Genomic DNA, 25,913 nt, shown 5'->3' with positions numbered 1-25,913 from the left:
ATGATTGACAGGGCAGTTTACGTGACAGGATGCACGTGACAAATCCGTCCGATAAAGATGACAAAGTAGTATGTCCCAAAGCTTGCCTACTTTTTTGCTACACGTTCAAAAGTAAATGCCTTTTCTTCACAAAAAGAGTACATACTTTTATGGCGTAGTGTAACTTAGGCGAACTGGGATCAGGCATATGGCTTTACACAATGACGATCGCTCTGATTGGTTTTAGGTCTATCCAATTGCGCCCAGAGGCATTTGAGTGATGTCCGTTGGTGACGCCCCTTTGGAAATGAGTTATTAATGAAGCTTTGCCAGACCATAACTCAGTTACTACTGAGAATGGTCTGGTTTTAACCAGGCTAATCATTATGTGTTGATTTTAAAGACCTGGAACTCTCAATTTATAGTAAAACGCAAGATGTTTCAATCTTTTACTTTCGTTTTTAACAATGTACATCTCTTCAGGGAAAACTAATCAAAGAAAACAATATGCCTAGAGCACCTCTTAGTGGTCAGACTCATTATATAAAACAAAGGACCCTACATGAGGCATTGCTTAATAACTTAACAGCTTTAACTAAAAAATAAAGTGAAAATTCTGGTGTTTTCCAAAAATGGAAGCAATTTTCCATAAAATTAGTTTTAATTAACAAATTCCATGGAGTTCATGCCAAAGTCTTTTTTTTAATCATCAGCTAATTTCATGATCAAAGACCACAATGGGAGAGAGAGCGGCATCAGCACTGGTAACAATTTAGTCTCACTATTTTTATTGAATTAAACTGTGTTTAGGATGCAACGCTGAACACAAGTTTCATTTGTGACAGCTTGCTGAAGAAACACTGAGCTACTTGAAACACATGAAGAGACCAGCATTAACAGAGTTTGCACATGCAGCACCGTCATCGTGCAATGTGGGGAATTTTTAACAGGACTTTATATACTTCATAGCTCCGAAATGTATACCATTAACATTGTTTTTTCCCCCCCTCAAAGCTAAGTGGAACAAATAAAATTGTAAAAAGCTGTCAGTCAGTAACTTTTGTGTGTGATGCGCTGCTCATGCTTTCAGAGCTGCACGCTTGCATTGCTTTATCGGAATTAAATGCACATCTCTTGCTTTTGCTCACATACCAGCAATTACCCCTATGTGGGGTAAAAAAAAAAATGTTTAAACAAAATTTAAATAAATGTTGATTTAAAAGCAGCCTACTTCAGTGTAATATGTTACCATATCATCACGCTTAATGTAATTGTAATGTAAAACAATGGTGTGGTGTGTAGCGGGTGGATGATTTGTTTATAACAGTGGATTCGAGTGACGTTAGAGCTGATCCGCGCATCTCTAATGCATAGCAATTTGAAAGCAATTCATCTTACTCAAAGCTTACAAATTGAAGTATTATGCAAATGTCAATTTACGACTCAAACAAGACAAAAACAAAATCCCCAAACTGCCTAAATTAAGGGCAATCCTTAGCAGTTCTCAAATGGTTCATCACTTGTTTCTTGAAGAAATCAGCTTCTGCAATTTGAGGGTTTGATTAGATTCATAAATTCAGAAAAATAAGTTTTAGCCCTTTAAATTCCATACTCATTTTGAATTACTCAAAGATCATCACACTGAACCAACATTAAAATAAAATAAAAAACAGGTATGTCAAAAATATCTTGATCCTCAACAATGCAGTCAAGGGAAATGTAGTCTAAACTGAAAAAAGTTGCTCAAAAGGAACCACATAATAGAACAACTTCAATATCACAAATAATAATGGTTGCTATCCTACAACTATGGACTACAATATTTTAATTCTAAAATTAATAACTATGGCTGGATTAAAGATCATACGTTAAAACAATAAGAACATTCTTACAAACTCCTTGGAATTTATGTTGTGTATTTCTTGAAAAATTCACAAGTTCTCAAATATTTAAGAACTGTAATAACAGGCTTTAATTTTAATGGGTTTAGAATTAATGCGGTATAAAGCGTGCCCGTGGTCAGCTTCAGCGCATGCAGCTCAAACGGCAATGTGCGACTAATAACAACTACGACTGGGACTGTCATATTACATAACATTATACCGAACAATATTGTTATAAAACGTTATGATTTCTTTGGGTTTGCTGTGTTTTAGTGTGTTGCTCCAGGATAAGCACATCCACAACAGGAGTTACACATTCTGACTAGCACGTAACTTTGCTCAAATTCACTTGTGCATTCGTGTCATTGTGTGCAGATATAATTTGTAATATGTTTATTTTGTACATATATCTGATTAATCTCATATAGGATGCGTTTCGTTGAGTTAAAATAACCCGCTAGCAAAAGCTCTTTAGTTTACCGATGTTCATTCAGTGCATGCAGCTCAAGACCGCAATGCATGACTAATAACTATGATTGTGGCTGTCATATTACATAACATTATAATATAAGAGAACACCGAGAACAATGAGAATTGTTGCGACTTCATTGGGTTTAGTTGCCATGTTTCAGTGCATTGTTACAGAAGCATCCACAACAGGAGTTATACATTCTGAGGCGGCGTTGTTGACACGCTGTAGGCTATTGGTCGTTATATTCGATTACATAAGTCATTTAATTAAATGATCAATCACATCGACTCATTTTACAATTATACTAGCCCTTTTTTAGACTAAAACCCTTCTCATTTCATTTGATCAGCATTTGCACACACTCATGTAGTTGGCTAATTTGCCACTGCTCTAGACGCATATTGCAATATTAAGGCTAACCTTTAATCTATTAATTGATTCAATTCATTTAACTGATGATCGATCATGGGAATTTGTGTAAATTGACATCCGTAATGCATGCGTTTCGATTGTGTAATCAATCGAGCCAATTACAATTCAGTCAACTGACTCGAGCGTCTCACGCTGGCCTCAGGTAGTTTTTATAGTCAAGCCCTGGAACGCATCCTGTATCTGTGTGTGTGTGGTCTTACCTTTGGGGATTTAAGACAAGTAGAAACAAACTTTAAGAGTATGTTTAAATGACTAAGATCTTTTTTCCCCCAGATGTTTTTTGGAATACAAAATGTTAAAAAATATATCTTTTTAAAGTTTGAAAACAAAATAGCAACTATGAAAAGATTTATTAAAATGTTTCATGAATTCTGCTCAAGAACTTTAAAATTAATAGCAATACTCTAAATTTGGGACACAAAAATGTAAGGTGCGTGCCACACTAATAATTGTAATGAAGCAAAATAAACTTGGTTGTTCCAAATCAGACAAACAAGCCTACATGGATTTGGTCAATGATAAATAAATGGTTACATACCATAATGTCATATTTTGCAGTGGATTAGGCTGACATTCATTCTGCCCAAAAACAGATGACCTAGAGCAAAAGGGGTGACAAACTGACATGAACTGACCAAGCATGGTCTGTTTTAACACACGGTGGTTAAGAGATAAAACTCTAAGAACAAGACGTAACATACTGGTGTGGTCAATGATGACTTGTGTACTTGCTACCAAGTGTCTTGAACAAAGCTCTTGAAGTTTTAATGCCTCGAACATCACAATCTTTGGTAAATCCAGCGACTAGTTCTTCCCTTGAAGTGCTCATTGAAGAAGCCTGGGAAATTGTACATATTTCCAGGTAGACTGACAAAAACCTAAGCATCCTGAAAATTAAAAGCCAGCCAATCAGACTAGAGCCTGGTGTTCTGAAAAATCTCCAGCCATTTTGTGAGCATTATGCATTAGACAGCTGGTGAACAGTCCATGGGCGGCATGCGGTATGAGGCTTAGATTAATAGTGGATAAATGGCTAAAATCCAAAAGAGTTCCAAACTCGAAGATACTTCGGAAGTCACGAACAAACCTGTTAAGGAAAAAAATGTATAGAAAACCAACACAATAGACAATACATTACCACAATGTATCTTGGAAAATCTGTAAGTGAAGTTACCTTTTTCCAGCTCCATTCTTGATGTTAAAATTACCTTAATTGCATAAGCCATGTGATTTAAATACAAAATGTTACATTAAATGTTCACTAGCAACAAAATGTCATCTCATATTGCACATGGCGTTCAAATTAAGAAATTTTTGTTTTAATAATTATAGTACCATTACATTTTTTTTTTAAATGTAGAAAGAAATGAAGAATGTAGAAGAAATCAAGCTAATTGGTAGCTGTGTCCTTGCTCCAAAGGCAATAGCAAAATAGAGTTTACAGAATAATGTCAACTCATATTGCATGTCATTCAAATCAAGAAATTTGTTTAAATTACACTACCATTACCTTTTTTTAAAAATGTAGAAAGAAATGAACAATGTAGAAGAAAGTAAGCTAATTGGTAGCTGTGTCCTCGCTCCAAAAGGAAATAGCAAAATAGATTGACTTGTAAATGACCAATGGCATGGGTCAGGAATAAGGACATTTTTTACACAGAAAACTGGTCCACTTAAATGCCCAACATATAGGTCTTACATCATGCAAAGTGAAATTAAATAAATTTGGCAATTATATTAACTTTTTCTTAGTGAGATAATTGTCAAATTAATTGCTTCTGTCTCCAGCTTTGACAGCAGCAGAACATGTGTTAGAAGAAAAGCTTGACAGTGTTAACAGTTACTTGGAGAATAAAGATAATTTAAATTGGTATATCACTCATTCCAAAATAACGGCTTTGTTGGATGTTAATGCCAATGTGTTTCTCTCCCAAAAAATATAATTTTAAATTAAATCAGTGATATTACTAGCCTAGAAATCTAGACGCACCCTAGCGGCAGCAAATGTATTTTGCAGCCAGGGTAGTCTAGCAACTCTCCATTGACTTTCGAGCTACAAAAACCTAAATTAGGTCAGGCCAATCACGTTGTGTATTGAGTAGGTGGGGCGGGCTTAACAATGGCGACAGAGTTGCAACGGTTCCCTGCTACTTGAAAAAGAATGGCGGCTGCTGGAGAACAGTCTTTCGATCGGCTTTGGCCGAGACTCTGGAGGACTTGGAGTTACGTTTTTCTTTGAGAAACGGCACTTAAGTCATTCTTAAAAAAAGGAAGATGTGTTCGTAGTTTTGCCGGCCAGATATGGCAAAAGTTGAATCCATCAACTAGCTCCGCTGTTGGGAAAACACTCTGGTTGGTTGAAGCGCTGTCCTATTGCGTGCAGAGGGAATTTGAAAGACAGCCGTTTATCCCGCCCCTCGGATTGAGCAGTGTCTATGAAGAGTTGCCAGACCTAACATCTTGATGTAGGTCTGGCTTGCCAGGCTATGATATTACAATATAGAAGTCAAGCTTTAATATGAAAAATGCAACGTTATAATTATTCTAATAGAGAATTAGGCTATTAACTTATTGATAACTGACCTAGAGAGTTTTACAAAGATAAGGAAGGTGTAAACCATTTCTAGAAACAGTGTTACCCACAACACAAGCCTTGCTTCTTGTTTATTTTGATTTGTAGTTTGCATTATTATTCGTTTTTGTATTTTGCTCATCGTTTACAAGCTAACCTGCAATTGGGCCTTACTCCAATGCTTACTAATGGTTGCAAATATACAGAAATAACATTCTATGCAGCACCTCTCAAATCATACAAAGACATGGAGGGTAAAGCAAAGCAAGCTATTTCGTTGTCTTGGCACATTGAAAAATGCTACCAACTATGCAAATTGATTTTGTTTTGACTGGCAAAACGAACTACAATCAACTGAAACATTGAGGTGGTGCTGTGGATACTACACATCAAGCAAAATTTAACCATTTAAACTGTGCTTTCAAGAATAGATGAGTAGCAATATTTTGAAGATTTTATTTTGAGTCATCCATCTTAACTAGAAAAGGATAAAATGGTAGAAATTAAATCACAAGTAACATGCTACTTGGTGAACAAGTATTTGTGTCCCTGTAACCGCTGCACAAGTTGACTTTTACTAGTTCTACTTGTATAACTAGGGCTGGGGAAACTAGGGATTTTTTTTGGTATATATATATATATAAAAAAAAAAGTTATTTCATATCCTGCAAAATGTTGTTCTCCAAACAATGTGCAAATTGAAGGCTAGGAAAACACAGCGGATGTATCCATGTAGGCTAGGCTGTAAATTGTGCAAAATAAAATTTAAAATATAAATATTACATTCTAAAATTGCTTCTTAAAGTAATTAAAATCAAATAAAGGTTAAACTAATTAAAAGATAAAATAAAAGCACTAATGTTAATTGTTAAGAGGTTGAAAGGAACATTCTCATCTTATAGTAATTATATGACATTTGTTTTACCCATTACAATAGTCCCTTTACAGTTACTACTTGCCTGTACCATACGTAAAATTTCAAAGAGTCTTTGTAAAATGCATCTAAAATATTTCAGAATTATTGCAAGCCATCTGTTGGACATTCATGCATTGGACCGGTGCTCGTTCAGAGAAGATTTTCTTGCTTAATCCTTAATGCAAAGCCTTAATGCAAAACAGAAATACTTGTGTAACTTTCTAACATATACAGATGAGAATATACCCGCAAAACGCAAGTCATGTAAGTGAGGAAAACATCTCGAACATCAGAGCAACGTAATATGAAGTATGTCTCATGTTTAAGACAAATTGGATCTTGCACTTTCCCACAGAAGCTCACTCTGGGAATAAATGCTAATGTCTTATCACATAAGACTTTTTGTTAAAATATATCTATATACACCTTACAAAGTCTATACAACACCCAGACCTAATAAGATCATGTCAAATCATAAAATGTTAATAGTTTGAGTAATTAACCTATAATGACAGCAATATACTTTTTAAATGGATCCTTGTAAATCATGTAAAAAAAAAAAACATTTGTAATGTTTGTGATAGTTAGATTGCCATCCAAGAACAAACTCAGATTAGTTTGATTCTCCAATCCCTTTTGGTTTCATAAAACTTGACAGGCATTGCTTGTGAATCAACTGTCCGCACATGCCAGGCATTAATGATTTGTTCCAAAATGTAAGTTTATTCAATGTTTTTCCATTCTTTCGCAAAGAAATTGAAGTGCAACAAATATTAATCAGAAGAATTCCATTCAAGTTTCCAAGGATTCTGTCAATAGCCAAAATGTTGTATGTCCATGACATTTTATATATAAAAAAAGATTTAAAAAAAAACAAAACAAAAAAAACAACAGTAAAATGTTGATTTCCCAAAAACAGCAATCACAACATTGATCTGTTGTATAAGCATCCCAACGGGTCCACAGCTTAACCAATGGTGAGTTTGGGGTGAGTTTATTGGTTTATCCAACCATTGGAAGATGAAGGTGGGAGTTCACTGGAAAAATGTTTGAAGTAATTATTTCCTCAATACCACTTGGTGACACTCGTGGCATCAAAGTGACATACTCATCTAAAATAATCCAATTAAGCTATAGGTGGCAGCAAAAAAACAAAAACAACAACAACAAAAAACTCAAACTACTGGTAACTTGAGAGAGAAAAAAAAAACTTGTTATAAAATAGATTAGTAGAATAAATTTTTCTGCGACTGCGATCCACAGTTAACCTGTTTTGTCATTCTTTTTTTTTTAACTATAATTTATGATTGAAATCAATGCGATGTGTGTTTTTGCTGTAGAACCAATCTGGGGTCTAATTTGTAAACAAATGAAACCAAGTCATCTTGTTCAAACTATACTTTCAAATAATAAAAGAAAAGTAAATTGATATCACACCAGCAATCCATGTTTAACTTAATAGCCAAGTTGTTCAATGTCAATGCTAAATCTAAACTTAACTATAATATAAAAATATCTAGGGCTGCCCCCCTAATAGTTGACAAATTGTATTACTCTGTTAGCCGCAAAAAAACAAACCAAAACAGCCACAGAAAGTGGCGTGAGTCACGGAGTGCGTGAGGGACAGATCGCTAACGGTGGGTGCTGGCGGTAATCCAAATGTTTGCCCATCATCCATCAATCATGCAAGTAGTAGCTACTTTACACGGTTGCTAACTCTAACGTTAACCTAGATAAATGTGCGCTATTATTAGGCGCATATCCAAGTGCTTGTGCGGAGTCTGAGAGCTCAAGTATTAGTGCGCTTACTGCATGCCTTTCACTTGCATTTATTCCTGATAAGTGGAAATAACTTAACACTGTCATTTTGGGTCATACAGATAAGAGTAAAATATCAAAACTGTAACAGTCTACTTTTACTTGTGTAAACTCACAACAAAATGTTGTGCTTTTTTAAAATAAAGAAAACAAACATGTGCTTTCTGCCCTCTTGGTTTCCGTGAACTGGAGCGAGTCACAAAAATGAACCGAAACTCAGTATATAGGCTACTTGCATCACAGACATGAGAAATATATCTATAGAAAGCTTGAAATGTCTACTTTAAAATGAAAACGAATACTCCGAAATATAATCTGTATGAAAGGCGCATCCAGCCACTAAACTGCAGAGATGAAGAGTCAGCATAGTCAACCTCATCTTTACAGATGACACGGACTTAGAAAACACTAGTTTATTAATAAATTAAAATGTCTTGTTGCTATGAGCACCGAATAGGCTATATATTAAATGCTCAGTATATACTTTAATATAAAAGCCAGATTAGTCAACCAATGCCTTAAATGAACGACTACAAGTCGATTAGAAAAAATCTTTAGTCGGGGGCAGCCCTAAAGGTTTCATTAAGTACAACTCCAAGCAACAACCTTTAAGATGAAGAAAATGTCCTAGATGCCTATGGGTGTATGATGTGTCAGGTGTTAAGATGCCTGACACATCACAAAATTAAACATTGTGCCAACACCTGAATGGGGTTTGGGAGAACCAACTGCACTCTTTATTGAAAATGTACATGTAGTATTTTAAATGTGAATGGCACAGAACACAGCCATAGAAAGATCAGAACAAATTTACAATATTCACCAGCATAACACAAGTAACATGACAAGATAAAGACTAATTAGAAAGTGGATTACATGTTGGCAGCACTAAGCCAGTGCTGACTTCAATGGTTTTATTAAACCTATTAAGAATACAAAATAAAAATAGGACGAAAAAATCTTGCCACAAATGGGATGAGTTTTCAGGCTAAAATTGCAAGAAAATTCTTTAAACTTAAATACATCAATTGTGACTCCAGAACTGAGCCTCTGGAATTCCACATACAAACTTTGCTTTTAAAGTGCCAGATCAGAAGCGAGGCTTCTTGGCAGCTCCATCATATTCCTCACGGACCCTGCCAAATCCTGGGTTTCCAGCACCCATGCCCCTTGGACCACCGGGCCCACCTTGTGGGAAACGCTCATTGCGCTACACGGACCGTTTTCAGTTATGTATCAGTTGGGGATTTAGTTTTGTAGAAATTATGGAGTTTACGTCCATGGGAATGGGAGAAAAGCAATAAAGGGTAACGAGTTCCATGAGTTCATATTTTGAGCAAAAGTATTATTTAAGTGGGATCCAAGGAAAACAATCGGCGAAACAGTTCCAACACGCAGATCCACAGGTGCCAGAGGTGACATAGGAAAAGGAAGAGAGGGTAATGTATTCATTAGTCAAATACCATTACATTGCATTCCAATAGCGCTGCTAAGATAAAAAAAAACTGCAGGATTCAAATACTAGATCGAAGCAGAATTGTCTCAAAGTTGAGCTTACTGTTGGATGCCCTAAACTTAAGATTATGGCAAAGGGGTTTGTACTTCATTAATAGACAAAAACCCTCCTTGCCCAATGGGCAATTACAAATTACTACATTATGAATAGAAGCTTATATTTAATAAAAATTAAATCTTTCTTTGAATGTAAAAAACACTTTTTCAAATGCGATTTGTATAATAAAGTAAAACTACTCATAAATACTTAACGCATATGTTCAGAAATTAATTTTTAGAATTTTTTTTTTTTATTAATTCATTTTTTTTCTTTTTTCTATTCAGACTATTTTTGCTATTTAGCCATTAGTTACATTTTAGACATTTTTCTTAAATTTATTGTAATTATGATGTTCATCAGATATAGGCTGAGACACTTGTCAGAACATGCAGTCGTGATGGTTAATTGGATGAAATAGAGGCAGTGCCTGAATAAGCACGCAGCATTTTCCTATTTTATCTTTATCAAAGTTCAACTGAAAAGTTTAGCCCATGGAGACTAACACAAAAAGTGATGCAGTGAATCGCAATGTTACAGATTTCAGATGATCATAATTCGTTTAATACTGTGAAAGCACAGGGTTGTTAAGTTTTATATTAAACATTGATACAGCACATTGACAATTCTGCAAAAAGAACTGCCACTAACCACTTGTGGCATGTAGTTTTTTTCTTTCTTCAAAAATGGTTGACTGCTTAAAGTCAACATGAAACTAATTGCAAACCATTTTTGTTCTGTAAAGCAACATTTCTAAGCCAAACAATATTCAACAGAAAAAATATATATATTCTAAGGCAGGACTTGAAGGCGAGTTGAGGACTGTTCTCCTCTTAAAACACAACCAGCACTCATAGGCCTAAATTTAGGTGGTGTTGGTGACATCAGCCAACAAGGACAATAGTTTGAGGTGGAGCAAGTTAACATTTTTTTAAATAAAAGCACAAAAACATTAACTTGCATTGAAGAAAGTACATGGGGTCCATTTTGATTTCATGTTGACTTTAAAAGTTAAAAATATGAGATTCTTACCTACTAAAAGTTCATTCAGGTATAAAACTAAACATTAAGACAACATACTTGCCTTCAGACACTTAGAAAGATCAAACAGTTTCAATACAGAAAGTCTCTTTCTGCTTTGCAAGTTGCAAGAGTTCCACTTATCGAGTTTTATATCTGACAACAGGATGAGATCATGCTCAGGTTTCACTTACAGATTCTACTCCTTAAATGCCCCTTTGAAATGGAGATATTTTATTCCTACTTGCTGAATTATATCGGACAGAAACCCCAATTCCCCCATTTCTAGCAACACTGCCTGTCAACTGGGGAATCAAAAGGTTCAGCTATAAAAATACTGAAGTGAAAGTAGCACACAGGCAACAAGTTCAACAATCCAACAATTTGTAAAGCCTTCCTGCTGAATTACTTTCCTGCAACACAGAGCTTCTCAGCAAAAGCTTGGGCAAGTAAACATGTAATAGAAATTCATAGGTCTGTGATATAAAATTTATCATAGGGGTGTGCGATATATCATCTACGATAATATAGTAATTGTTTTAACGATGTGCAATGTGACATTGAGTATGTCCCAAAACATGGCTAGAGAGCACACTGCGTGATGAAGCCTTATCAATTTAGGTCAGACTGCACATGCGCATTTAGGCCGGTTTCAGAGACAGGGCTTAAATAAAGCCAGGATTAGGCCTTGGTTCAATAAGGGCATTTAAACTTTTTTAAACGTTCCTTAGAAAAAACAACAAAAACTGATGTGCATCTTGAGACGAAACAGTGGCAGTGACATATTTTAAGAAATGCCAGTACAACTTGCTTCCAGTTAATACAGCTCAAACATGCATTTTAGTCTGGGACTAGGCTCAAGCCTTGTCTGCGAAAACAGGGGTTAGAGAGCACGCTCTCACTGTGTGATTTACTCTATTAAAATGCAGTAAAATGCCCCTGTATCGAGTATGTCTTTTAGGCTATATTTATATCATTATATAGTTAAGCAAATCACACGAAGAATGCAGTGTGTTTCCACCACCCACTGGTGATTCCATTTGAAAGTATCTATTCAATTTGAAAATCATTTCACACACATTTTATTTTAAAACAACATTATTTTTGCAGTTGTAACTGTAGGTTAAGTGCATTTGTCATCCCTGAGCAGCATTTAACAGTATGTGTAAATGCATCTAAACGCCACTTCAGATGCAACTTCTGTTTACTTTGCATTGCAAAGAGGGAGTTTAGTTGAGTTCTTTTGATTGATAACCTAGTTCATTTGATAGGGCCCTATAGTGTCTTATTCTAATTGAATATTGATCAAATGCAATATTTTACAAATGATGCATAGGCTACATTTAATTTGGTAAGAAAAACTGCCCTTATAAAAAGGTAAAAATTAAGATAAGGTAAAATTCAAATTAACCCTATGCGAAAAATTTTAATTTCTGTCACTCATGCGAACGGACCACTGCACAGAACATGAAAAATAACAAACACTTTAGGACTCAGCAGTCCACGGCAGTCGTAAATCTGCCAAGGTACCAGCACAACACTAAGCAATTTCATTAACAAAATCCAAGAAAATATTGAGATGATATTTTGTCAATATCGCACACCCCTAAATTATGGTATTAAAAGGTTTAAATGGTAAGTTTCATAGTGTAGCTACATAATACAAACTGCTGTTGTACTTGTTTTGAGACCTAAATGCTTAAACTCTTGAATTAAATTAGTAGAAATATCCAAAGCACACCAGAAAAAAAAAAACTTAATTATTTCTTGACAATTAGAGAATGTGTGCCATGTTTAAGCAGACACCTTATCCATTTTCTTTACAGCAAATGTGGGTCAAACCCAACTCCAATTTCACCATCCAATGAATGCCAACCAGGATACCTCCAACCAGCTACTCAAAAGCTCAGCCACAGTCACTGTAACTTAATTTCATCTTCATTTTGTGATTAAGTTGCTCAAGTTTATCTGCACTAAATGCCCAGTCTCTCAAAATTACAAAAAAGAGCTCCAAGCATGGAAATAGCATTTCCATGTGATTACCTTCACAGCACTGACATGACTTTATATGGATTTGCAACAGTTATAAAAAATAAAAACCTACAAAAGTATTTCACCACAAAAACAAGCACAGCATTTTATAGGGCATTGTTTCACCACATACGGTTTCACCGACCAGGACTCGTGTTTGAAAAGATGGCACATTGCTAATTCAAAGGCTACACATCAAACAGAGCGCAAACATGCCTGTCTTTATTTGCAATTTAGACAGGACTTACAAGTACATGTTGCAAGCAGGTGTATAAAAATTCATGAGCCTTAGTGCAGAAAGACTTGCAAAGCAACAAGAGAAGGAACCAGTGAAGGGAGCTGAGCTTGAGTGCTGACAACTTCTGCCACTAGATGGAGGGACTATAATAATCACAACAGGGATCAAAAACGCCCTTCCCACTGACGGGTCTACAAATAATCCATCCACACCTAACTTGTAAACCTTCAAACACAAAATGGCCTCAGTTCCTATGAACCACAATAGCTCAACTCAAAGATTAGCAAGCATTCAAAACACACACATACTCCCGCCACATTCACTCCAGCTTTCAACTCAGGAATACATTACCATTTCGTTGGACGCCATGCCCCCTTGTGCTGATCCCCCCATTCCTTGGTGTCCTTCAAAATTCATTCCTGCCAATGGGAACTTCTGGCCAGGTGACCCAAATGGCATATCTGTTTATATTTTAAAAAAAGGCATACATTAGTTTCATTAACTCTTAAAAGCATGCAAAGATTTCACAGCAATTTAAGTTTAAGTACCACAACCTGAAGGTAAAAAAAATAAAATTAAAATAAAACTATCAATCATAAGGCGGCATGTGGTAGATTGTGCAACAGGTTTTTCTGCATGTTTTGATCATGTTGATAATTTAGAGGCCCCGGAAATAGGCCATTGCAAATTTCACAGTTTGATTACGATTCACAAGTTTACAATTCGATTTGGATTTTGATTCAATTCGATTTGATTTATTTGGATATATCAGATACAGTACATGGCAAATTCTCTCTCTCTCTCTCAAAAAAAAAAATCTCTCTAATGTTGCAAACTGTGGGAGTCAGTTGGTATTAATGTTCATTCAAGAAAAGAAAAAATCTGATTACTCAATTGTCCAAAAAATTGACAGATTACTCGACTACCAAAATAATAGTTAGTGACAGCCCTAAATTTGACCATACAGCCTAAAAATGAAGTTGCTGCTTATTCATGATCAATTTTGTTAATCTTACATGAGTTACCAGGGAACTGCACTAACCTTTTCCACTGGTGGCACTTGCGCTACTAACTTTTTCAGTTACTGGCGCAAAACATGATTTGGTCGCACAAATTGTTTATAGTAAGCCGCTCTGGATAATAATGAACAATAATGAAACTGTATTGCATACAGATGTGCTTTTTATTTTACTTGCCATCTTGTTTTTGTTTTCTTTAACATTGGTTGGGATAGATTTACTGCAATAGAAAATACAGTACACAATAAAGTGCAAAATGGATTTCAACATGCTATGGTTGGCACAGGTGGGCAGACTCCTGAACTCTTAAGTAGTGATGCACCGATGTGAAAATTGTGGCCGATACCGATAATAACCGATAATAACCGATTATTAATATTGCTGTTATGGCCGATACCGATATCTCTGTATAGAAAACAAATTTACTGATAATCAAATAGAGATATTTTCCAAAACTTCCAATTTTTTTTTTTTTTACTTTAGAAATGACTGATATTGGGCATCTTTACCTGTGTTTGCAAAATATGTCACACATAGGACACACATGCATTATATTGCATTGCATATAATGTGTGCTGGTCAACTTGTCTAAAATTAAGAAACCCCTAAAACAGTTAAAAAAAAAAAAAAAAACAGGAACATTGTGTACAATTAAGATAGGCTACTTAATTTATTATTCCAATATCCAAATATGATACTAAATACCACAGGGAAAAGGGCTTCTATTTGTGACGTGCTGTCTTTGCTTTGAACATTGCACATTTTAAACAGGACACGCATTAGCTGAATAAATGTTAGCCAATACAAACATATTTATAGAAAACAGTTGACAAGAATAGACAGTCCAATGATAGCATAAATCACTTATTCTAAAAATAATATCAAGTATAAGTTAGACGAATCCGACATATAACGAGGGCTGTGTTAACAGTAAAACGTTCGTCATTTAACGAATTTTAAAACACGGATGGATAATACAAAATGCTTTGACATTTTGACAGAAAAAAACAAACAAGCAAGAACAAAATTTAAACTATAGCCCGTCAATTTTCATTTTACAATTATCTCCTCTCTCTGTGTGCGCGCGTCCGTGTTTTGAGAGAGAGAGAGCTCGCGCAGCACTGATACAATGAAACGTTTTAATCTAAGTAACGGTCGCGGGGCTGAAGCCAACTTGACGTGTTGAATGCTCAGAGCACGTTATAAAACGTATTCTTAAAATACACATTTCTGCTTTAATAAATGCTCATAGTAAATCATAGCATATTGCCTAAAACATAGGTCCAAAAATAATCAGTGATACATTTGCGACCCATTAAAAATTAGGGTCGCAATGGCATTTCAAAAGGTCGCACATGCGACCATTTTGGTCGCAGTGTAGTTCCCTGGTTACACAGGTTTCCTTACATGATACTTGCATACCTTTTTAATTATGAGAAAATGTAATTTGTTTTTTGACATAGATGTGTGTGTAAACATTGCATGTATTGATTTTCTACCTTTATGTACAACAAATATGTTGTTTCTGAAAGAGGTAGTGAAGGACAAAAGTAATGGTTTCAAAAGAGTGTTAACCCTTTTATGTTATGCTGTTATGAACAGCAGCTACGCTAATTATTTCCCATCTGCTTTTCTGTTATCATCTCGGGACGCTAGTCCCGAGGTAAACACAGATTGTCAGCTCCAGTTTGTATTCAGCCTCCCATGGAAACTACAGATGCCCCCACACCCGTGCAGAGACGACTCGACGCTGGCGATATGTTTATGCCCTAAATTAATGTATGATTAACTAACTGTATTTTTCTATGTCCATTTCTGAAATGCACTTTCTGTAAAGCTGCTTTGAAACAATATGTATTGTGAAAAGCGCTATACAAATAAATTTGAATTGAATTGAATTAACCGATTAAGAACGTAAGGTGACAAACCGAAGGACACCTGTGAGATGGATGGATTATCTTGGCCAAGAAGAAGTCCTCACTAACACAGATTTAGATGGATTTGTGAACAATATTTGAGAAATAGGCCTTTTGTGCACATAGAAAAAGTCTTAGATCATTGAGTTCAGCTCATGAAAAATGGGGGCAAAAACAAAAGTGTTGCGTTTATAATTTTGTTCAGTGTATATTTCACCCTTTTCATTTTATTACTGAGCATTCGGGCCTCTCTCTCTGTCATACACTAGGTGAAAAACTCAGATATATTGCCTTTTGTGTTTCTCTTTCTCTCTCTGAGCTAATCAACAAATGCTGTGAGAAGCAACTTGGGAATAATTTCTTTCTGCAGTCAAGGTCAGTAAGGCCGGGTAGAGTTTAGGGAGTCAGATGAGATTTTCTTCACGAACATCCGGTGGGTATGCATATTATGGGATGTCGATGTGTTGGGGGATGTAGAAAAAACCAACTTGCATCACAATATGTGTAATTGTGATTGTCAAAACATTTGGTAACTAAACAGAATTTTACACAATTTTCACGATTTCAATTAAATTCTTGGGATTTGATTTCAATCTTGATTCAATATTGACTCTTTGGATAAATATTAGGTAGGCTACAGTAGATAGTTAATTTTTGTCAAGAAAAAATATATCTTACATAATGCTGTAAACATACAGAGAGCCCTGTCAGCTGGTATTATTAACCTGTTAAGCTGCAACCCCACTTTTGAAAAATCCCAAGAAATGACATACCCAAACTGAAACAGATACAGTTCATGAACCCTTTGTACTAAAAGCACAAGTATGATCTCATTTGAAAGCTGACACCTGGCAGTTTATTGTAAATGTAGAATTAATTATTGTCATAATGGCAAAAATTGTTATAAATAGCTTCAAAGTTTTGTAAAGTTATTAGAAATTATTTTTTATGAAACATCCTCATGAAAAAAAAATTGAAGTTGGCACTGGAGCAATCTAGAAATGCACTACAGCTAATGCCACATGTCTAAACATTTTATGTTTAAAATCTTAAGATAATAAGTCCAAAACTCTGTATTTAGTGAAATGTTTTTCAAGACCATGTCATGTGACTTTATTTTGATTTGACGCTAAAATGCTACTGATGTTTATTGTCATCTTCTAACCATCTATCCAGTATATTGTCTTTATTGTTTTGTGGTGCAAACGAGCCCCATTCAGTCTCAGTCTCCCCCTGCACACATTCACACCTCTCCAGCCCGGTTATGGCTCTAAATATGCATTTCTTTTGTCTGCATTATAGTTACTAACGACTGGCTATTCACAGGCTATTCATATGGTTTCAGTCACTAATTTCTTTTCTTAAAGTTCACCCTTACATTTTAAACTGTATCAAATGCATTTCTTGAATAAAGAAACATTTCAGTAAGCATTCAAAAAATAATAAAAATATAACTTCTAGGTGGCAGGTGCACCTAGGGCTAGCTAGCATGTTAGCTTAGCACACCATCAATACACGACAATTTATGAGATTAAAACCATGTTTGTGCTTATAAACTTACTTTATAAAGCAAATCGAGTATTTTAAATAATTTTTTGTGATCTAATTTGGCTTCAGATAAAAAATCAGACAGAAAATATACTATTGGATAGTGTTCTGCACAACGATTCTATATAGATTAGCATTACATTATAAATATAATCTATTATTATGGAAATACCTGGCATGGATTGAAAAACACAGGTAACTCAAATATCATAGCAAACATGTTTATTGTCTTCAAAACTGCATGTTACAGCCATAGTTACAGCGCGATCTTTTGTTAGCTTTGTGTGTGTTCGAGGCTTCCTGGATTGTCACATGATTATGGCACTTCTTCATGTTCTAATACTGTGCACAGGGCGGCGAGGGCGCCCTCAGGCTATTGGTATGAATTGAAAACACAGTATCAGAGTTATGCAAACGCTCATAATGATTACATCGACGCATTTGGGTATAAATTCAATAAATATTATTCCTGTCTATAGAAATCTGATGTAAACCTATGAGAATATATCAATATTTCTCCAAATCTGCACATTTTTGAGCTAAAGCCCTGAGGCACGTTGTTTTGTGTATCGCTGTCATGACGACGGCACGGGAGTTTTTTATGAATGAAAGCGGCTGACGCGCATAATTCATATCAAAGGTATCGACTAATTTTTTCATTTCATAACTCCTGACACAAATTAAGAAATAACTGTCGCTATAAGTTTCTCAGAATACAATAGTGGTCAAATTCTGAAACTTGAGTCTTATATCTTTTTAATGATGTATAGTTTGTCAAGGTATAACATTAAATCTGATAGTAACTTTGAACTATATATAAATAAAACCGCTTCAGTGCGCCGACGCACTGGCAACGGTTAACAGGTTAAAGGTTAAAAATTAAAAACTAAATTAAATATAATTTGGTTTTCATTATAATAACAATTATGACACAAGTAAAAATATAATACAAATGTAATATAGTGCACATATTTAGCAAAATACTCCTCTCTATAGCTATTTTTTCTATAGTCAACTAACTTGTTGGTCATTAAATGGCTTTCCTGAGGTAAATGTAACGTTCTGTGACATAATTGTTCACCTGCAGTTTTATTGACCTCTTTCCGTGGTTGAAAAACACTGATTGATCGATATTATGTATGAGGCATAAATACCTTTCGGTAAGTTGTACTGTATCTTTAAATAAAAAGTAACAGATGATCGGTTTACTTGAACTGAGGCGCTTCAGCGATCTGCCACATCACATTTACAAGCGCCAAAACGGTATTTATGAGTATGGACAGAACCTGAGAGCTGATCATTTTTTTCATATCAAAAGTAACCTGCTCTGTCTAGTCTGTCGGTGTCAGTGTCCTCTTTGCTCCGTGATTTTTCTCTGCGTTTGAAAATGGATGTGGCGCGAGAGCGTGTGAAAAGTGTAAATTGCTTGAGTCTCACGCTGAATGCGTAGAGTTGGCAGCCCTGCTTTTAGAAGGGGGATAAATCGTCGGCAGCGTTCCTCCTTCCGCCATGCTTCTTCTCCATGTGAGGATTGTTTACGTTAGACTAGCATGCACACAGAGCTTCATGTGGGGATTGTTTACATCAGAGTGCGCAGGTGTTTAGCGCAGCATATATATGCAGTGTTTAAGCGGTTGATGGAAAATAAGCTAATACGCGTTCTATAAATATAAATTCTGATTATTATTTTTCACGGTATTTTGAAGTGCCCGCGATAACAATATCGTGCATATTCATTACCGCGATTTATCGCATTACTGAATACCGGCACGTCTAATAAATAAATATATATATATATATATATATATGTATATGTATATGTATATGTATGTATGTATGTGAAGAGTTCAGATGCAAAAGCCTCTAAATGCCGTCTGAAATTTTCTTATAGAATGATCATTTTTATCAAGCTCGTATATTTAAATTCAATAATTTCACTTAAACGGCAATGAAGATTACCTATTAATTGTCATTTAAGTGAAATTACTGAACTTAAATATACAAGCTTGATAAAAATGATCATTCTATAAGCAAATTTCAGATGGCATTTAGAGGCTTTTGCATCTGAACTCTTCATATGTATATTGTTGAATTATATCAGCAGACAACAGCAAGTTTTCATATCTAGAATGCATCTTACCAGCCAACCCCAGGCCTCCACTAGAATTCATTCTCATCTCCCTTTCTCTCTGTAAAAAAAGGAAATGGTTTTATTTAAAAGGATTCAACAAATATGGCATTTAAATGCTAAGAGCTTTCTAGCAGCATTACTTACATTATCCATGAAGCCACCCATTCTGTAAGACTCCTCGCGTTTACGCCTCATCTGTTCTTCAAGTTCCCTCTGCCGCATCATCTCCTCCTCTCTCCTACGGCGTTCCTCTTCCTGCCTGTGGGTGAGAACAATCACTCAGTTAACTACGATCACAGCAAGGGTTTTCAGCACCACAATACACAACATCAGACATACCTGAGTTGCATCTCTTTACGTTTCTGCATCTCCTGACTGTGCATTTCTTCCATCCGACGAAGTTCCTCTTGACGTCTAAGGAGGTCTTTAGAAAAATGAATCCCACAAACAATTATTCATCCCATAATCTTAATTTTAAAACAACAACAATGCAGTAAAAATGCCAAAAACAAATACACTGATTCAAGAGACAATACTCACCCTGTCTGAGCATGTTCGCTTGATGCTCATGATAGGCATCTTCCATCTCCCCTTCCAGCTTCTCACGGGCCTCACGTATGTTTTTCTCCACTTGCTGCCTCTGTTGTTTCTCCATCTCATCAAGGGACTTCCATCGCTGGGAGTATTCAAACTCAAAGGTGCCAGGACGGGCAAACCGAGGAGGCTGATCTCGCTCTCTGAGGACGAATCAAAGCTCATTAACAAATGCATCTATGATTATGACCAATACAACATATTAACTGCTAATCACAAGAGACTTTGATTCTAGTCACAGAATGTAAAATAAACATGATTATTTGAAACTTACTTCTGATAACTGGGGTTCTTCTGTGCAAGCTTCTCTGGCAAACCATCCTCATCATCGTACTGCTCTAACAATTCAACCACAATCGGACGGGGTGACCTATAAAAATAATAAAATGATGTAAAGACATTTTCTACAAGTCTATCCAGTAAAAAGAATGACCATTTTATGAGACCATATGGTCATTGTACATATTATAATAACTTACGCAGTGAGAAGGAACACTCCATCACTGATACGATCAATAGCCTTCCGTGCAGCTGGTTTGGAAGAAAACTCAACAATGCCCTTCCCTGTTGAGCGGCCACGGTCATCTACGATAACTACAGCTCTCTCCACCACTCCAAACTGAGAGAAGGCCTCTTCCAGCAGCTCATTGGACACAAATGGAGATAAGTTGCGCACAGAAAGCGCAGCAGAATGAGTGGCAAAGCGAACTCTGAGAGGCCTGCCTTTCATCGGAATATCATCCAGCTCGGCTTTTGCAACCTCTGCCAAAGCACGGGATTCCTTAAAATAAATAAAAAGACTAAATTAAATGATGCATATTTAAAAATACTTACTTTACACCTACAAGGAATGAGTTATAAGTCTCACCAGCCTGATGAATCCAAAACCTTTGCTTTGATTGATGAAAATCTCACTGGGTTCCCCATACTTTGCAAACAATTTCCTGAATTCGGCTTCAGTGATGTCGTTCGGTAGGTTTCCAATAAACAGACGGCAACGTTGAGTGTAGGTTTTCTCCCCAGGCTTGCGCAGCAAAGATAGCGTTGCCTTCAATTCCTAAATCCAAAGGCACACAATAAAAACTGCAAATCTGCTGGTAAACCTATCGTGGGGCTAAATTTGAGCGTCATACTGCAAATCAATAAATGTTAGGCCTACTTCACAATGCTTGCGAACGGTCTCATCTACAATGCAATGCAGTTTATCAAACAACTAGGCCACACTAAAACATCGAAAGTATATCAAAAAGCGTTCTTAACGTTAGTAAAGCGAAATAAACGTCGAAACATAAATCACACTCAATGCACTTTATACAGTCAGAGCGACCGAAACACATGGGGGGGGCAGTAACGTTAGGGAGTCCAACCTTTGTTTAAGCATCTACAAAATGGCGGATCTGACTCTGTACCCCGTACTACTGAAAATGTGTTTTAAAATAATAACTTTATAAATGTAACGCACACTAATCCCTTATATTATCAGCAATTACTAAAACTGACTATTTTACGTTTTTCAAAGAATTAAGTTATTTTACCTGAGGCTGAGAGCCGTCGTTACTCTGTTGTTGCGGTGGTAGCATCTTTTCCGGTTCTTTCTGCATGGGAACAGGCTGTTTTTGACCATTCCCCAATCCAAGTTTTGGTTGGTTCTTTCTGAGCTGGTTCTGTGGGGAACCAAGATCTGGGGTTTTCGCGTTATTCTGTGGCGGTGGAGACTGGATCTTCTGCGGCGGTGGAGTCTGGATCTTCTGTGGCGGTGGAGACTGGATCTGCGGCGGAGACTGGATCTTCGGCGGAGCGGCGATGGCGGTCTGTTGAGGCGAAGGGCCTTTGTTGTTGCTTTGCTGGGCCAGACCAGGGCCTTGCGCCGGAGGTGACTGGACCACAGGCTTGTTCTGATTGGATTCCTGTGGCTTCTGTGTTATAGAGGCCTGGTTGGGCTGGTTTCCCTGATTCGGCTTAAACCCGCCACCCATATGGTGTCCTCGGTTTTGATAAGGATGCTGGTTTTGATTTCGAAAGTTAGGGTTTCCCATCCCACCACGCATTCCCATTCCCATACCCATTCCTCCGCGGCCTCGGTGCTGGAATCCTCCACGGTTACGGGAGCGGTCACGAGACATTTTCTCACAAGCGGGCAGGAAAAACTGTTAAAAAACCTTTCGAGAGTAATATATTAGGTTAAATAGCGCACTATATTCAAAACTAACGATAAGATGCCGACGAGGAGTGGATAACCGGCTCTCTAAACGCTGGCTTTGTAAAATGGCCGTTGGTTGCGTGAGAAGATCGTAGAAATGGGAGGCGTGACGTGCTCAAGTGTCTCCGCCCCAAATCAGATCCTACGGTCCTAATGGTTAATGGGCGCGCTCTAGTGGCGCTCGTGAGTTCAACCATTACTGAGTGAGTGTACTAAAAGTATAGGCTACTTGGCTTTTTGCTATGGTTTTACCATAGACTGTATAAAACGTTTTTTTTTGTCATGTAGGGAATATTTCGAGGTAAGCCTTTTTATCGGACGATAGTAAACTACCCAAATATAGGTCACAATGAGTAAAAACAATTCCCTTGTGGAAAACAAATAGCCACTACACTTCAGCAAACTTTTAAATAGAATAGGCTATACTACTAATATACTACTATACTACTACTAATAGCCTACTACTTTACAGTCCCCATAAAATCAAAATTGCAGTTTTTTGGCCAGGAGTGTGAATATGTTAGCCTTACTGTTATGAGCTAGTGTGCTCCAAAACAATGACAAAATTCGCATTTAGAAGATATAAGCATTTAAAACGTACAGTCTCTCACTTCTGCCAATATGGATCATTGATTTTGATGACATCACTCTGCACACTCAGATTTTCTGTCCAATCAAATAATGCTCTCTATAGAATCTAAAGTGTCCTGGCCCCTACATTATGGATGCTGAAGCTGCTTTAAATAGCCTATTAATTAATGTGTGTTTGTCAGAAGTTGATTAGATAAGCAATGTTGCAATGTTGCGGAAACACTTCTTCCTCCAGTGGTCAAATGCTGTGTGGGGTTTCAGTTTTCAGTGACAGGCACATGACTAGTGGCTGGTCTGTGTTTGCAATTAAAAAAAGAAGTATAATGGAGAATAAATGCATTATATAGCTATAATTTACTGCCATTGTGAGAATAACAAAAAGTAACCCATACCTTCCTGGTCTCTAAAATAAGAGATGAAGCAAAAGTAGCCAGGTTTATTATTATTATTATTATTTGCAGTTAAATGCAGTTAAAATTAGCATCAAAATTCTCACACCATTCATTCTGTTTGATGCAAGAGACGTTTTCTCATGCTAAAAGATAAGCAGATGTATGTTTGTAAGGAAATAGGCTTATCATATATTGTGTTAAAAAAAAATAATTACAACACATGACAACTGTTCCTAGTCTCTGTTTTTATTTGAGCTCCATCAGATGAGGCATGCTATATAGAAACATTCTCTTGCAGTTTACTGTCAATGTCAGGGACTATTTTTAGCAGAAGGATGGCATTTAATGATTTTACTTTAAAAGAAAAAGTAACATCAATGCATATATTTATGGCTTTCATGTTTGTATTGTGTGGTAACCATTATACAATGTTTTTTTATTTTTTTATAAAAAACCAATAAGGTCCTCGACATGTGCTGTACATGTTCCGTTGTGCCTATAACAACGCTCTTTTTTCGTGACTGTAACAACACAGTGCCTCTTGTACCTTATTATTTACAGATAATCAGTTTTCATGATGTGACAGATATAGAGATGTATACAGTACAGCCTTGGTACCTCAGCTTGAACCACTTCAGTTTAGTACATAGTTGCTCAGTGCATTCTCTAAATTACATGCAATGCCACAGAAAAGCCAGAATAAATTGTACCTCAGCCCTAGTATCAAATAATACAGTTGTAATTGCTGTGCTAATGCATTGTGCCATCTCTGAGCACCATTAAGCAGTCTAACTAACTGCAACTTCAGAAGCACTTCTGTGTCACAGTCATCTACCTTGCTAGGAAGAGTAAGTCATGGTTAAGCCCATATCTTGCAGTGCCAGCTTTGGACGGACTACTCTTGACTTGAACAAAGACAAGATGTTGTGTTCTGTGTGGTTTTCTCTTTGTGGTTTGACAAAAATGTCTCCAAAAACAGTCAGTTCAGTTCATCCCGTTTGTACGTTTCTAGGGGCCCTGACCTCAGGGCCCGACACTTTTGACAGAAGTCTAATGTTCTTGCATTATTCAGCCTGTGTGATGAGAACACATTCATTTGTTGCTTCAGAGCCAAACCACTCAACTTGAGGGTTTTAGCATCTTTAAGTCTCAGCACTGTCAATTTAAATGATCATTTTTTTGTTAACTGCTTCAGTGTGACGAGAAAATTTAGTTTAGCTCATTATTATGGGTTGAATTGCCTCAACAGTCCAATTATTTTTGACACAACTTCAAACAATAGTTTGTTGGCCTGAAGCTAGACATGCCCTGAAGCTTTTCAACTTTCTGTTTTCTACTTTAAACTGAAGTTTGCAGAGTCTAGTTGCTGACCCTCAGTGTGACATTGTCTGTTTCCATTTGAATGTACTCTCAGTGCACACTCAAAACACTCGCTATATATAAATACACTTGTGCACTACCAATACATTTCATGCTTTTCAACTCTTAAAGTAACCTAGTCTTCTGATACACATAACATTAATGAACATTTACAATTAAACTTCAAGATACTTTCCCTGCCCTAAAACACTACTTTCTTTCATTCAGTTACATCTGGATCACTTACATTACCAAAAGTATGTTCATGTTATAGACTGGTTACTTACTACTGAAGCTGCCAGTTTGCTAAGTTTCAAATGATTATTAAATCATTTTATTATCAAATATAAAGCACAAACTATGCAAAAGCGGGAGACCTTCTGGCGCACACAGTGTCCGAATTTGCTCACTCATTTTCATTCACTTCTTCAAATGGACTATATTAGTGGACTAATATAGGGAATAGTGAATGAGGGTATAGGGGCGATTTCGAACACAGTTATTGTCTTGGAAATGGGGCAAGCTTTACGTTAGGTAACGTGAAAATAAGTGGGACAGTCTCAAACCTGGACCAATAGACCTTATTCTGAGCAGCGCCATGACAGGTATGAAAGCGAGGCTGTGAGGGATACACTTAACATATTTACAACGGCATCTGCTGTAAAAAGGGTAAAACTCCTGCTGTAAAACTCCTAGATCATTCGAGTTTTTTGTCTACTGAATGTCTTGGAAAGATATTTTTGCAGTGTTTCATCAGCTGAACAATCCAAAAGCACATTAAATAACAATACAACCCACTGAAGAGATGTATGCCTGTCCCTCACAGCCTCGCTTTCATTCCCTTTAAAAATCAAAGATGGCGCTGCCTGCTGTGAATAATGTTGCTGCAGTTCCATTTTCACCACAGATTTACATTGGAAAATGATGGGGCGCTGTAGCACTAAACACTTTCTCAACTTTAATTAAAGTTGTTTTGTTTTACTTTTTTGGATAAAATCTGTCCTGTTGAACCTGTCTGTGGGGTTTGTGGTGCATTTTTTTTGTCAATAGTCTGACAAAATTATAAACCTTCTGCAGCTGCTTTATTTATTTTTTTACACTAGAGGACAGTATCAGCCCATGTAAAAACTTCAGTTTTCTCTTGCCTCAGCTTTTCAGTGAGGATCTATTATACATGATTGTTTATTTAAAAAAAAAATTCTGGACAGTTTTTCCATTTCATCAGGTTATGCTTAATGCTTTAAAGGAGC

General features: G+C 36.4%; 1 protein-coding gene across 2 annotated transcripts in view; it reads right to left on the bottom strand.

Annotated features, from left to right (window-relative positions):
- The window catches only part of sfpq (splicing factor proline/glutamine-rich), a 29,429-nt gene extending 7,000 nt beyond the window's left edge, over positions 1-22,429 (bottom strand). The window contains exons 1-10 of one of the 2 annotated variants that reach the window (XM_084132113.1): positions 21,657-22,429; positions 20,990-21,178; positions 20,601-20,902; positions 20,396-20,491; positions 20,068-20,264; positions 19,867-19,951; positions 19,672-19,786; positions 19,537-19,585; positions 13,265-13,374; positions 8,782-9,282 (exon numbers count right to left, since the gene is read on the bottom strand). In XM_084132113.1, coding sequence (XP_083988239.1) covers positions 9,163-9,282; positions 13,265-13,374; positions 19,537-19,585; positions 19,672-19,786; positions 19,867-19,951; positions 20,068-20,264; positions 20,396-20,491; positions 20,601-20,902; positions 20,990-21,178; positions 21,657-22,244 — 1,851 coding nt within the window. In that variant the 5' untranslated portion in view covers positions 22,245-22,429 and the 3' untranslated portion in view covers positions 8,782-9,162. Of the gene's footprint in view, positions 1-8,781; positions 9,283-13,264; positions 13,375-19,536; positions 19,586-19,671; positions 19,787-19,866; positions 19,952-20,067; positions 20,265-20,395; positions 20,492-20,600; positions 20,903-20,989; positions 21,179-21,656 lie in introns of those variants that run through there. The other variant, XR_014608623.1, reaches the window with a different exon arrangement.
- Positions 22,430-25,913: the final 3,484 nt, after the last annotated feature.

Source organism: Abramis brama (genome assembly GCF_963993115.1).
Source record: "Abramis brama genome assembly, chromosome: 12".
NCBI lineage: Eukaryota > Metazoa > Chordata > Actinopteri > Cypriniformes > Leuciscidae > Abramis > Abramis brama.
Note: the sequence above shows the minus strand (reverse complement) of the source record. Positions and strands in the feature narration are given on the sequence as shown.